Consider the following 13,806-nt stretch of genomic DNA (forward strand, 5'->3'; position numbering starts at 1 on the left):
AGCTCACACCAAGACCCCACAAAATAAATTTTCTATGTTAAAGAACTTTTAGATTCATGGGACCACAGGTTACCTTGAAGATCATTTAGTTTAAAGATCTATTTTATACATAAGAGAAAGAAACCAAGGACTGGAAAGATGAGATTTAAAACTACTTTGATAAAACTAAGACCAACAGACTAGATGTCATAGTTTATTCTGTAATATTGGCTACTCTGGAGGTATAGATAGGAGGATTGTGGTTAAAGGCCTACGTAGGCAAAAGCTAGCACAAGAGCTTATCTGAAAAGTAAACTAAAAGCAAAAGGATTGGAGAGTACGGCTCAAGTGAGGTCATGAGTTCAATCCCTAGTATTATAAAAAGAAACAAAAACTGAGACTATCTATCCATTTATTCATGTTCTCTGTTTACTTTGGGGTTTTTTTGTTTTTGTTTTTATTTATGCATCTCCCATCACAGTTGGAAAGAGTTTGCTGGCTTACCCTTTGAAGGTTAGAGATTCAGCAAAGATTATTCAGGAGCCTTATATAAATCATTTTGGATAACACACACACTTCTTAAAAACTTTGTCCTTATAATCAGAAAAAGAAGTTTGTAGTCTAAGATGATTCATTCGTTAGTCATCTGTCTGCCTCATCAGTGTTGATTTCTGAGTTAATTTCAGCTCTAATGGAGTTGATTATTTAAGAAAATTATCTTGAGCATTCTGGGTGTGTAACATTGGGCTCAAAGCTGGGAATATCATTAAAAATGTGAGAAGTGATCACGAGACGTGGGTGATAATTTTTGTAGAGAACAGACTTGGGTGTCACCAAGGATAGCCTATCAATTCTTTTCCCTTGGAGAAGTGATCATAGTTAAACTAAGGCCAAAAGGATGTAGTGAGTTTGTCAGGATAGGAATGAGACGAGAAACCCAATCATGGGACACCACATGTGCCCTGAGAAGACACTTGGTCTTTGCTTTATGGACAGTGGCAAGTGGATGAAAAGTTTTAAACCAAGGATAATAGGTTATATATTTGAAGGGAAAAAAACAAAGCACAGTGGAGTAATGTGGAGAACAGGTATAAAGAATAATCCATTCCAGGGCTGGGAAGGTGGCTCAGTGGTAGAGCGCTTGCCTTGCATGCCTGAGGCCCTGGGTTCGATTCCTCAGCACCACATAAGCAGAAAAAGCCGGAAGTGGCACTATGGCTCAAGTGGTAGAGCGCTAGCCTTGAGCTGAAGAGCCAAGGGACAGCACCCAGGCCCAGAGTTCAGGCCCCCACAACCGGCAAAAAAAAAAAAAAAAAAAAAAAAAAAGAATAATCCATTCCAGCCAGGAAGTGTGAAGAGAGGGATGGTCACAGTTACCCAGGCTTGACAGAATGAGGGCTCTGGTCCTGGACTTTGTCATTCCCATGATCCTCTTGGCATTTCATTAATTGGACTTGAGGATGTTGGTGATAGGGTGGTTGGATTTCTAAAGACTTGCAAATGAGTTTCATGACAGAGGAATCAGAGAGGGGAGAGGGAGATGGAGGAGAAAGAAAGATGAGAAAGAGGGAAGGAGAGAGAGGAGGAGGAGAGGATAAGGACAGGAGAATCCATAGAACAATGATTAGTGCGTTAGCTTCCCATTACTATAATGAAATAATATAGGCACTTAAATTATAAACAAAAAAAAGAGTCATTTAGCTCATGAGTTTGGAGGTCCCAGTCTAAGATCAGATAACTGCATTGCTTGGGCCTTTGGCAAGAACAACATACCATGGCAAGAGCTCATGGTGGAACACACCACTTAACATCACCAGCCAGGAAGCAAAGAGAAAGATGGAGGCACTTATCATTGTCATTATCAGAAGTGTTGATGCTAAAGCAGATGTGGTATCAGGGGCATACTATATCAGCATGGTCACTGTGGTGATAATGATTCTTCTAGATAAAGGAAAAATGGACAAGCAATGGTAGATTATGAACTGTCTCACAGGTCCACTTCACTTAGATCTCAGGATAAGGGATCATGGAACATTCTAGAACAAGGCTGCCTCACCCTACAAGAGGACTGAGAAGTTTTATTGTAATTTTCCTAAATATTGCCAGCCTCATGATGTAGGTATTTATATCAGTTGGTAAGGATAATTTCAACAACTACTTCAGTAGAGACTTAAGAGAAGAATGCACAACTTGTCTTAATCATTTTCATATCTCTTTCCCAGATCCAGCCCAGCATGATTCAACAGATTATCTACTTTTTTATGCCTATTTGTTGTTTCTTTTAGTTTGCAACCATAAGGTTAGAAACTAGGTCCTGGAACATGCTAGGAGAGCCCCCTACCACTGAGCTACATCATATCTCCAGCCCAACAAGTCACTTCAAACTGAATGCCCTGCTGTTTTCTATATAAGTTTAAACAGTCACCAAACTCTAGCAGTGCTGCATGCAAGATCCAATCTGCAGACTCTGTAACTTTTAAGAGACTTGTGCCTCAATATAAATCATCGATTGCTCTCTTCATCAAGAAAGCCATGCAGTGAAGAATTCTGCTGAATGTAACAGCAGACCTAGTGATATTCATTTTCTTTGGATTCAAGCCTTTTATCTTATCATGGTCTAGAGGCACCAATCATTTGAACACACCAAGAACAGAGCTTGTTTATACTGCAGCTCTTTTCACATTGCCTGGGGTTGGAATTCTGTTATATGGCCTTGAGTCAATGTTATCATAAATAGCAAACTGTGAGAGAGGAGCATGAAAGTGAACAACTATTATGGGCTGCCTTGTGAACTCGGGTCTCAGCCCTGAAAGACTGAGTACTGATGCTAACAGGGAATACAATAAAGCTTCTTCTCTTAAGATATTACCTGTCCAAGTGAGGATAGTGACATAGTAGAGGGGAGAATGACAGGACAGGATGTGTGAAAGTGGGTGGGCAGATCAGGGTATGGAGGCTTAGAGTGCATTCTGAGGGCTTTGGGTTTTATCCTAAATAATACATACATACATACATATATATATATACATATATATGGATATCTATAGCCATGTAAAGGTTTCAAAAGGAGGAATGACCAATATATCTTACATTTTCCAAGAATTGCTATACCTGTTAAACTGAAAGATTATAGATGAGCAAGAGAAAAAATAGGTAAAATAATCAAGCCATCATTTCTGTAATAAGTGAGAGAGATGGGAGTGTGAGTTGACCTAAAAGGCTTAAAAAAAAATAGCCTAGATTTTGTAGAATTTGCTGATGATTTAATGTGCACTCTGTATGAAACAGAGAAGTCAAAGGTTAATCTCTATGGTTTGGTTGTTTGCCCATTTGGGGAAGTAGAGTAGATCCCAAGACAAGTTTTGTTTGTATTTTGGGTAGGCTAAATTTGAAGGTGAAGGGTGCTGGGGATTGACTTCAGGACTTTATGCATGCTATGTATATATTAGGCTGCCTGACCAGCCCTTGTGTATGTTGAATTTAAGGTTTATACTGTATTTCCAAATGGAAATATCAAGTAGTCAGTTGAATGGAGGAGTATGGAATTTAAAGGCAGGTGCTCAGGCTATTTGATGGTAGATGGACAAGAGGAAGGCTAGAGACCATCACAGGGACTTTCTAGTCTGGGTGAGAGGGAGAATCAACATTTTTTTAAAGCTGTTAAGCGAGACAAAAAGCAGATGAAGGGGTAAGCATTGGTATCCGGGCTACTGGCTTGACAGTGCCCACACCCCATGTAGGAAGTCACCAGTGTGTGCTGTGCACAATATGTAGTTATCAAATTGAGGTCTTTCCTGATCTTCCTCACTGTCTTTTCCTCTTTCATTGGTAGGAAACCTCACCTAAATATTTATTAGCAAACTTCAAGGATCCTGGAAGCCTTGTTTGCAGAAATTCTGTCCTAAATTTTTCTTGCTGAGCTGGAGTTATAGTCACTCAGTGATAGATCATTTGCCTGGCATGTGTAAGGCCCTGGGTTTAATCCCAGCATTGGAAAACTAAGCCAAACTAATCAGCCAAATCAAACAAACTAAATCTCTCCTGCTTTCAATTTTATGACAAATGTAATTGAATGACTTCCGAGTGGAATTTCTATATATATCAACTCATTATAACTCATATACTTACAGTTTTATGTTGTATGTGAAGAAGAGGAGACCACCATGTGGAAATGTTTAGCATGTTCTATGTACAATGCCTTCACATAGATTTGTTTATTGCTTTTGAGTAAGATGCATTTGTGTATGTTATATAAGATGTGTTAGGCTTGGAGTCCTTGTTATCATGATAGATAGTTGTTTGGTTTGGGGCTGGTTCCTTATTCTAGCAGCAATGAGACATGGACTTCAGCAAATCCTACTGTATTTGGGTATAATTTCCATTTTATAAATGCCAACCCAACCTAGTTTTGACCAAGCCTCTGTTGATTTTTTATGGTGATACCAATCAAGTTGTATACATGGTCACTTTCAAAAGTGTTGAATAGAAACACAGAATTTACGAAAGTACTCTCATAGAAAAAGACACTGAACCTTTAAAATAACTGTGAGAGAGATGTGTTCACTATATTAATTTGGTGTTGCTCTCCAAAGCAATGATGAAGTGTTCCCTTTTGTCTCGCTAAGTTTTATTAGGACTTTTCTAGTGGCTGGGTGCCTGTGGCCCAAGCCTATAAACCTGGTTAAAACTAGAGATTACAGTTTGAAGCCAACAAAGGCAGTAAAGTTGGTAAGATTCTATTTCCAGTTGGCCAGATAAAAGGCATGGTTCAAGTGGTAGAGCATCAGCCTTGAATAAAAAGTTGAGTGACTATTCAAGATGTTGAGTTCACAGTGCTTGGGGGAGGGGGGGAGGGGGACGGGAAGGCGGGGAGAATTCCTTAGCTGCACATGGTGCATTGAACTATTCTTATGTTCAAATAAAAGCTGGGAAACAGAACCCTTTATGACCCCAAAATAAAATGATTTTATGTATGTCTGAATGCTTTATTTCCTATGAGGTAAAATTGCTGTAATGCTGGGAATCAGGAAATGAGTGATAGATTTGGATGTAGAAAAACTGGAGGATTCTACTGAAGAAATACAGAACCCCAAGCATAAAATAGGACTGACCAAGGGGTACCAAAGATGTGACCATCTTTCACCAGTCAACTTGAACCAAAGTTTGAACTAAAATAATTTTAGAAAATTAATTTAATTACAAATCTTATTCTACATTTTTGAAAGTTGTTTGGAGCATGCAGTGTGCTTCCAATCTGATGTTGAAACTTTGCAGACAGATTCTTAAGTACTAAGCTGATAAGTGTTTTAAACCACCTGCTAGATTTCTGGTCCTTTTTAAAAAAATTTATTTTATTATAAAGATGCTGAACAGAGGGGTTACAGTTACATAAGTAAGGTAATGAGTAACATTTCCTGTCACGTATTGTTACCCCCTCCCTTGTTTCTCTCCCACTATCCCTTCCCCATCCATGTGGTAAGAGGATGTAGTGGGTAGTTTGGTTATTCGTCCTGTGGTTTGCTTTGCATTGTTAGCACAAGGTTTTCCTGGCCTATGATTTTTCCTGATAATATCTTCAGCATGCTTTGGTTCCATTCTGCCTTGCATTATGTATTCTTGAGTGTTGAAGAATGGATGGGTAAATAGCATGTAATCTTATAATGCAAGGTTTGTCATGGCCAGGATAAAACCCTTTCAATTATTACCTCTCAAATCTTACTTAATTTAGGATGTTTTACAGAAAAGTAGCTAACAGAGAATTGTCTAAGTGACCTGAATAATTAGCATTTGTAACTGTATTAGTTACATCATTTTTGGTAATAGCCACTAAAGATACGATCTCACCAGAATTTTGTTTTATATCCTTCATGTGGTAGATATTGTTTGGCATGGACCTTATTTTCACATATTGCTCTCTACCAGTGTGTCTCAATGAAAACTCACCAATGTTAAATTGCTTTGTATTTTATTCCAACTTCTTGCAAGAAGTTGGTATTTGTGGGCAGAGTGTTGACTGTCGCAAACTCCTTGCTAATAATTTAACTGATATGGAAAATACTTTCTCTGTCGACTTTACGAAGAGCTATTTTTATCTCTTGATATTTGTAGTATGTTGGATGTCTTAGAAATTCCATGAAGCCAATATACACCCCAAGGCAGAATGTGCCTATCTTCTGTTTTCAAAAGCCAGGATTGTTTTCTTTAAAAAAAAAAACCTTCAGATTTTGTTATAATAATAAAGTCTGTGTGTATGTTGACATTTGAACAGAAATTACCTGAAGTTTTATTTTTTGTACATGGTAGTACAGGGAAGCCCAAACATGAGTGGTTTCTCCAGAAAGATTCCGAAGGGGACACACCTTCACTTATCAACTGGCCTTCCAGGTACCTCTCCAGTTGAAATTCTGTGGCTTGTGTTCAATGGATGCTTTGCTACTTTCCTTCTGACTTGCCTGGCTAATACTGACTCTCTCCTCTTACACTTTTTAAAATAATGGCAGTGCATTTGAAAATCACATGTTCAAAAGGAAGTTTTTTTCTGATCATAGGCTTTTCTCCTCCCATTGTCTAACCAATAATGCTGGCAGTTTTTCTCTTTCCTGGTATCCCCTTTCCTAATCCTACCAAATCTCATGCTTTCCTCCTTTCTCACCAGTTCACATAGAACTGGCCAGTTGGGGGCAGTAGTGAGTGCCTTATTAGACCTCTTATGGCTGAATCTCACTACCCAGCCCGTGTCCCCTTTAGCCAGTGTCCTGTGTTTTCAAGTCTCCTTGACATGAAAACAGTACTTAATTTTCAATGGTTAAAAAAAGCAGACAAAACCCCCAGTCATTTCAATTTTAAGAAAGGAGGCAAGGAGGGGCAGAAAAAATAAGAATGAGTGAATCATTAGAGGACAAACAGGCAAGGTCTCAGTTTTTCTAACAGTGAATTTATTCTCAGACAAGAACAGCACTGAGATTGTCTGTTATGAGAGGCACACATTCCACAAGAGAACGTGACTGTGTCTAAGCCTTCTCTTGATTAACAAAGATTGCAAATATGAAAACCTCCAACATTGGCTGGTATTAAAATGGTGCAGGAGAAAATAATTATCAGAATGCTTCTTTTTCCCCCATAAAATGTTCGTAGTAACCCCCTTTGTGTGTGTCTTGGATTATTTTTTTTAATGAAGTATCCAGGTACTCTGTCTGAAAACAAAGGACATTATTTTGTTTTTGTTTTTGTATTTTATCCAAAAAACAATCTTGTCTCTAAAGGCCCTGTTCTATTCCATAAACCATTTGTCATAAATAATTAATTAGTTTTATGGAGTCATGTTAAGTAAGATGAAAGTTCTGCATTTCCCCCAAGAAATAATTTCCCCCTCTCCAAATGCCTTTTTTTAATTAAAAAAACAACAACAACTGTGTCTACCTGAACTGAGGGCTTTGTGTTCTTGCTCAGTTTTATGGCTTATGGCTAGTGCTCCACCACTTGAGCCACACCTGCAGTCCAGCATTTTGCTGGTTAATTGGAGATGGAGTCTCTTAGACTTTGCTGTTCAGACTGACTTTGATTTCAGCCTCCAGAGTAGTTAGGATTACAGATCTGAGCCACAGTGCCTAGTAAGCCTTCTTACCTACCTAATCAGTAGTCCATTCTATTTGAATGGCTCCCCTTTTACATAATATTTCAAAAAATAAAAGAAGCAGCTAACACTAAGGATTGTGCACTCTTTGCTAAGCAGTAAGCCATGTGCTTTGCCAACATCCCTTTATCTTTTGGCACTGCTGGTTTGTTGTTGCTGGCAATCCTGAAGTTTTGAACTTAAGACCCTCACACCTGCTTGGCTTCCTAGTTTAGCTGGCATTCTACCACTTCCACCACACCTCTAGCCTGGCTTTTTACTTGTTATTCTGAAGATGGAATGTAGTAGACTTTTCTGCTCAGCTTGACTTTGAACAGAGACTCTCCATAAGCCAACCACCTGAGTCACTAGAATTATACAAATGAGCCACTGGTACCCAGCTTGTTGGATTTTGCTTGCTTTATTTTATTTTCTCTTTCTGCTGTGCTGGGGATGGAACCCGCACTTCATACCTGTTAGGCAGGTTGTCTACCACTGAGCTACATTCCCAGCCCACTACTATTTCTGTGTAAAAAGGTAAAGTACCGGACACTTAAGAAGGACAGGTAAGTTCTCTAAGACTTTTAAGATCCTAGAGCCCGACTCCTGGCTAATTTTCTTCTGCAGTGTTGGACAAAAGCTTTTGAAGTATTTAAGTAGCTAGAAACAGCAAAGAACAATCTCTTTCTGGATTGCTCTTTAACTATGAGTATAACAGCAGTTCCAGAGGGAATGGACGGGAAATGTTTATTAATTCTCTCAACAGTACTTTTGCCTCTAATACTGTGTTGATGCTCATTATACCAAGGACTCCCAACTACTCACCTGTCATGAGTAAATAAATATACTCAGCATTGCATGAAAGTTTGAGTGCTTCGAGAGAGAGGTGATTATCGTATCTTTAGCTCAATCATGCCTAATCACAAATACCCTTACATTTCTAGGAATCATTGAAATCCCAACATTTAATTAATAATTCTACGTTTCCTTGGAAGTCTCCCGCCACTAACCCCAGAATCCATATCCAGGTCCATGTCTTGTGCATGCACATTAATGCTTAACGGTGGTGTTCATAATGAATTTTTCTTTCTTCTGGATATTGGTTTAGTCAAAAGAAATGCATTCTCCCCCAAGGCAGGGTCTGGCCTTTCTAAGCTTCATGAAGGATAGAGTTAGTTTTGCAACACACTGGCAAATTTGGAAAGTTAATCCTCAATCCTTTTATCTGGCAAGGATTGAGTGTTTACATTAAATACCATTATGCTTTTGTGCGTGTGTAAGTTCTTCTCTTTGAGTTGATTTCCACTGATAACTTGTCATATGTGCATGCTTCCTTCTTCAGCAGGGACTGCACTTTGCAACTTAAACCCTTTTTCTTTCTTCAAGAGTTAAAGTTAGAGAAAAATTGGTGAAAGAGGAGAGTGCTCGCAGCAGCCCCGAACTCGCCTCCGAGCCATTAACTCAGAGGAGACATCAACCAGTGCCAGTCCATTATCTGTCCTTTCAGTCAGAAAATTCCGCCTTTGACAGGGTCATGAGCAAAGCAGTGAGCTCTGGGCAACAGCTTAGCCGTGGCTGTGTCCAGCCAGAAAATCCCATCCACACTGTCAAGTTGGTAACTACAGAAACCCCAGAACATGTGTCTGAAAGCAGCTGGGTGGGATCAGCCACTTTGGATGTCATAAATCCTCCCACATTGAAGATTCTAGAAGGTGAGCCAAGGGATGTTCCAGCCCTCCATATTTGTGAGTCAAAAGCAGAAGATGCGCCCTTCTCTGAAGCACCTGAGAAGAGCCATAAAACGATCGTTACCTTAAAGGATGGAATTGGAATGAGCTTCCAAGATTCCCCTCACAACGAAAACTTAGGTAAGCTCGTCGTTAGCACTGTCACCTTAGAGCATCACAAGGAACCACAAGCTCAGCACGAGCCTGCTGAGAGAACAAGCCGGAGTGAGATGGTTCTGTATGTTCAGAGTGAGCCTGTATCTCAAGATGCCACGTTGACCCATCACCCAAAGAAAGCCTCTCCAAGGAAGCACAAGGTCCTTACCCGCTCGCTATCTGATTACATGGGTCCCCCTCAGCTCCAGGCTTTAAGACAGAAGGATCCAGCCTCAAAGCGCGAGCTGGAGCTACCAACCTCCAAGGCTGCAGGCACCTGTGCAGAAGCAGCCGTGCTGGACACAAAAGTCTCTGTTGCCCAGCTCCGAAATGCATTTCTGGAGTCTGCCAGAGCCAGCAAGAAACCTGAACTGTAGGTGATGTTTCCAACCTTTTCCTGGTGTGTCCCTTGCACGTCTTTGGCAGAATGGTTTTCTACTCAACTCGTGTCGTGTGGTGCACTGAAGCATTAGCTTAGCTCACAAATGTGTGAAGGGCTGACTATAAGGAAATGGCTCACCAACTACCACTTGGCTTGTGCCTACTAATGGAAAAGTAGAGGAGTAAGTGGGTCTGTGGAATGTTCCACCTCCGTGTGTGCATGATAGAGGGATGCAGAGAGATCTAATCACTTGTGCCTTGACCCACTGAGACGCATAAACCTTTGCTTTCTTCTCTTTCTCTATCTTTCCACTTCCTTACTGCACATTCTCTGTCTTCTGATTCTAAAAGCCAATCACGGGTTGAGAGATCAACTGAAGGCGTTAACTTGTCTACCAGTATGGAACAGGAGAGAGGGTCCCGGAAACCAAGACGCTATTTTTCTCCTGGTGAAAGTAGAAAAACTTCCGAGAGATTTAGAACTCAACCTATAACCTCAGCAGAACGAAAGGAATCAGATCGGTAGGCATGCATACATGTAGTTCTGTGGTCTAGGAACATAAAAGAGACGGAAGGATTCTTACCACCCTAACAATCATATGGGACATTGATGATTCCAAACTTCTTCCACTAATCTCAAAAGGATGGTTATTGGGCTTATTTAAGTGTATTTTCAAAGAAGGTAGACTTTTCCAACAGTATGGTTTTAAATTGTACTCACTTGTCAACTATAATTTTGTTTTTATAGGTTCTTCATGTTCTTATTAAGTTGGAATCTGTATGAAATATCTTTCAGATTTTCCATGTATTTTATATTCATATAATGAATGGCCACTTGTGGTATTCAAGGTTTTATATATTACCATGCTACTCATAGAAATGTTAAGGTTCATCAAAACAGTTTCTCATCAGCTCTGTGTAATAACTCATCCTGGCTTCTTTCACGGGGTGTGCACGTGACTAGGATTGTATCTTCACTCATCCCACAGTGTTCATTAATAACTCTATGTGGTATTCACACCAAGGTGATACACTCTGAGAGAGAACCATTGCAGCTTGACTGTTGTTTTCCATGGGATGTTTCTTTGTGGCTCTTCTTCCCAGCACTAACTTTTATTACTATCTGCTAATGTCTTTCTAGGTATACATCAAGTTCAGAAATGCCAACTGTTGAGGGCAAGTATCTCTTTTCCTTTTTCTTCTCTTTTATCCCATCTTGATTTTGTTTAAATAATGAGAGCTTTAGCTTTGTGAGTAAGATTGTAGAGCCTATAAATCTCTTTTCCTCAAGCTTCCTTTCTGTAAATATAATAAAACCTTGTTAAAATTTTCATCTGAGCTTTCCTTATAGTTATAGAAGCTAACAGAATCTTTAAGTGAACAATAGCCAATCAACCAAAAAAGTGAACAAAATGAACCCCAAAAAAATGAACCAAAAACCAACAGGTTTTTCTTGCTGTTCTTCAACAGTAAGAACAGTTCCTTTTGTGCAGTCTATTCTTAAAGTCATCATTAGCCAAATATTGTAGCACAAAATCACCAACTAGAATGGCACAGTATGATTTAGCTTGATTTGAATTGTGGTGGGAATTAGTACCTTTTCATTGAACAGAAAAAAGAAAAAACAGAAAATACTCCCCCTTAATCATTTCAGTTCACCTATTCTTACATATGAGGGCTTCCCAGGTAAATCTGCATCTCAGAAATATTAAACTTTCTAATGATGTTTCATTTTTATTTCATGGATTCTTACAGATGAAGAAAAGGTAGATGAACGAGCCAAGCTAAGTGTTGCTGCCAAGAGGCTGCTTTTCAGGGTAAGAAGTGCGAACAGGCTTGTTAGAATAACACCAAAGCAGAAAGACTGATCCCTGGGGCTCTGGTATTTTCCCATACTTCTAGGAGCTCCAAGATGCCCTCACCTGAATTAGTCAGTGTTCTCTAACATAACAAAGTACCTGAGGTAGTCAATTTACAGAGAAGAAAGGTTTAAGAGGTGCCAGTCTTTGAGCAGTTGGACCTGTTGCTTTGGACCCATGACCAGGCAGTACATCATGGCAGGAGCACAAGTCAGAAGAAACTGTTTACCTCACAGTGGCCAGGAATAAAAGAGAAAGAAGAGGCAGAAATCCCCCAGGCCCCTTTGAGGCCACACCTCCAGTGACCTTGAGACCTCCCACTAAATGCCAACCTCTTAAAGGTTCCATTCCCTCTCAATAATACCAAGTGAAAAAAAAGCTTTGGCTTTATACATGAGCTTTGGGGAGCGGGGGGCACTCACTGGAAATCCAGACTATAGCATTGACTCTGTTTTGACTAACCACCCAACTGCCCAGCCTGGAAGCGTTCAATTCTGATAATGACCAGTCAAGTCAGGATCACTGGTGTCCCCTCCTGTGAGTCCTATGGAAGAACAAAGATATTTTTGCTGCCCCAAATTTCTTTCCTCTGATTTGTGAAGATTCCACAATGTTTCCCATGTTAGGAAATGGAGAAATCATTTGACGAACAAAGTGTTCCAAGGAGACGCTCGAGAAACTCGGCCGTGGAGCAAAGACTACGGCGGCTCCAGGACAGATCACACACCCAGCCCATCACCACTGAAGAAGTGGTCATTGCAGCCACGTGAGTCTGCGCTGGGCTTTCCTGGCCCTGCCAGTGATGGCTTCCTTCTGAAAAGGGATTTAGAGAGTTGTGAGTGAAAAGGAAGTGATAGCGAGATGTTTTGTCTTGATGCCATGGAGAGGTTGATGTTCCCAGATTTTCTCTACTGCCATCTTTGTAATGGGATGTGTTCCCTGTCATAGTTCCTAAGAAACATCTAATGATATTGTTTCATTGTTTATTTTCCTCGTGCATTCTGTTTGGGTTTTCTTTTTATCTTGTTACTTCTTTTTTTTTCTCCCCTGGGGGTTGGGGGTACTGGGATGGGTACTGGGAATTGAACTCTGGGCCTCTCACTTGCCAGGTAAGTGCTGTACCACTTGAGCCATACCCCTAGTCCTTGTGCTTTTACTTTGTTTTGCAAAGAGGATCTTGTGCTAACTTTCCCTAGGCTGGCCTCCTCAGAGCAATCCTCTGGTCTCCTCCTCCCAAGGAGCTGGGATTGTACATAAGCATCACCACATCTGGCTGTGTTTTATCTCTTTTGTGATGAAAAGCGTAAAGCATGAAAGTAGATGACGCAAAGTGAACCCTCAGCTTCAGAATTTGCCAATTCCTGGCTGGTATTTCTTCATCTTTATCCTCACCTATTCCCCCTTTCCTCCTGCACGATTTTTAAGCAAACCCTAGACTTCGCGCCTATAAATAGATTAGGACATAGTTCTAGGAGACAAAAAGGTTCATTTTGTTTATAGATAATCACCAAAAATGTTTTTAAAAGTAATTGACAATTGAGTAACTTTCCAAACTATACAGGACATCCATTTGGACCACTATAGTCTGGTATGTTCAGACTTTTTCAAAGTAATTTTCAAAGGTGATTGCTTGGGCCAAGCAAAACTGTGTATTTTAAAGTTACTTATTTATTTAATGAACTTATGTTTGCTAGGCAGGTGCTTTACCACTTGAGGCAAGCCCCAGCTTTTCTTTCGTTGGTTATTTTTTTGAAGAGATTCTCACTTTTTGTCTGCCAGCTAGTTCCAGAGTTTTCTTATTTATGCTTCCCAAGTACCTAGGATGACAAGTGTGAACCACAATGCCTTTTTTTTTTTATTGGTTGAGATGGAATCTCAAACTTTTTTCCTAGGCTAGCCTTAGCTCGTATTACAGAGATAAGCCACCACCCCTGGAAATAAATAATGATTGTTTTAGAAAAGTAGATTGAGGGCAGGAGATATGGCTCAAGTGGTAGATCACCTGCCTAACAAATACAAAGTGCAAACCTCTAGTACCACCAAAAAATACACATTTGAAAGCATGGGCACATCATTTGCTGATAGCTAACAT

The 13,806-nt window shown here is 40.0% G+C and overlaps 1 protein-coding gene across 4 annotated transcripts in view; it reads left to right on the top strand.

Moving 5' to 3' along the window:
• Svil (supervillin) overlaps nucleotides 1–13,806 on the top strand; it is a 172,458-nt gene that overhangs the window by 101,523 nt on the left and 57,129 nt on the right. For all 4 annotated transcript variants that reach the window (XM_013014723.1, XM_013014725.1, XM_013014726.1 and 1 more), the window contains exons 8-10: nucleotides 10,997–11,031; nucleotides 11,611–11,672; nucleotides 12,341–12,480. In XM_013014723.1, coding sequence (XP_012870177.1) covers nucleotides 10,997–11,031; nucleotides 11,611–11,672; nucleotides 12,341–12,480 — 237 coding nt within the window. The remainder of the gene's footprint in view (nucleotides 1–10,996; nucleotides 11,032–11,610; nucleotides 11,673–12,340; nucleotides 12,481–13,806) is intronic.

The sequence above is a fragment of the Dipodomys ordii genome, unplaced genomic scaffold (genome assembly GCF_000151885.1).
Source record: "Dipodomys ordii isolate 6190 unplaced genomic scaffold, Dord_2.0 Scaffold24, whole genome shotgun sequence".
Taxonomy (NCBI): domain Eukaryota; kingdom Metazoa; phylum Chordata; class Mammalia; order Rodentia; family Heteromyidae; genus Dipodomys; species Dipodomys ordii.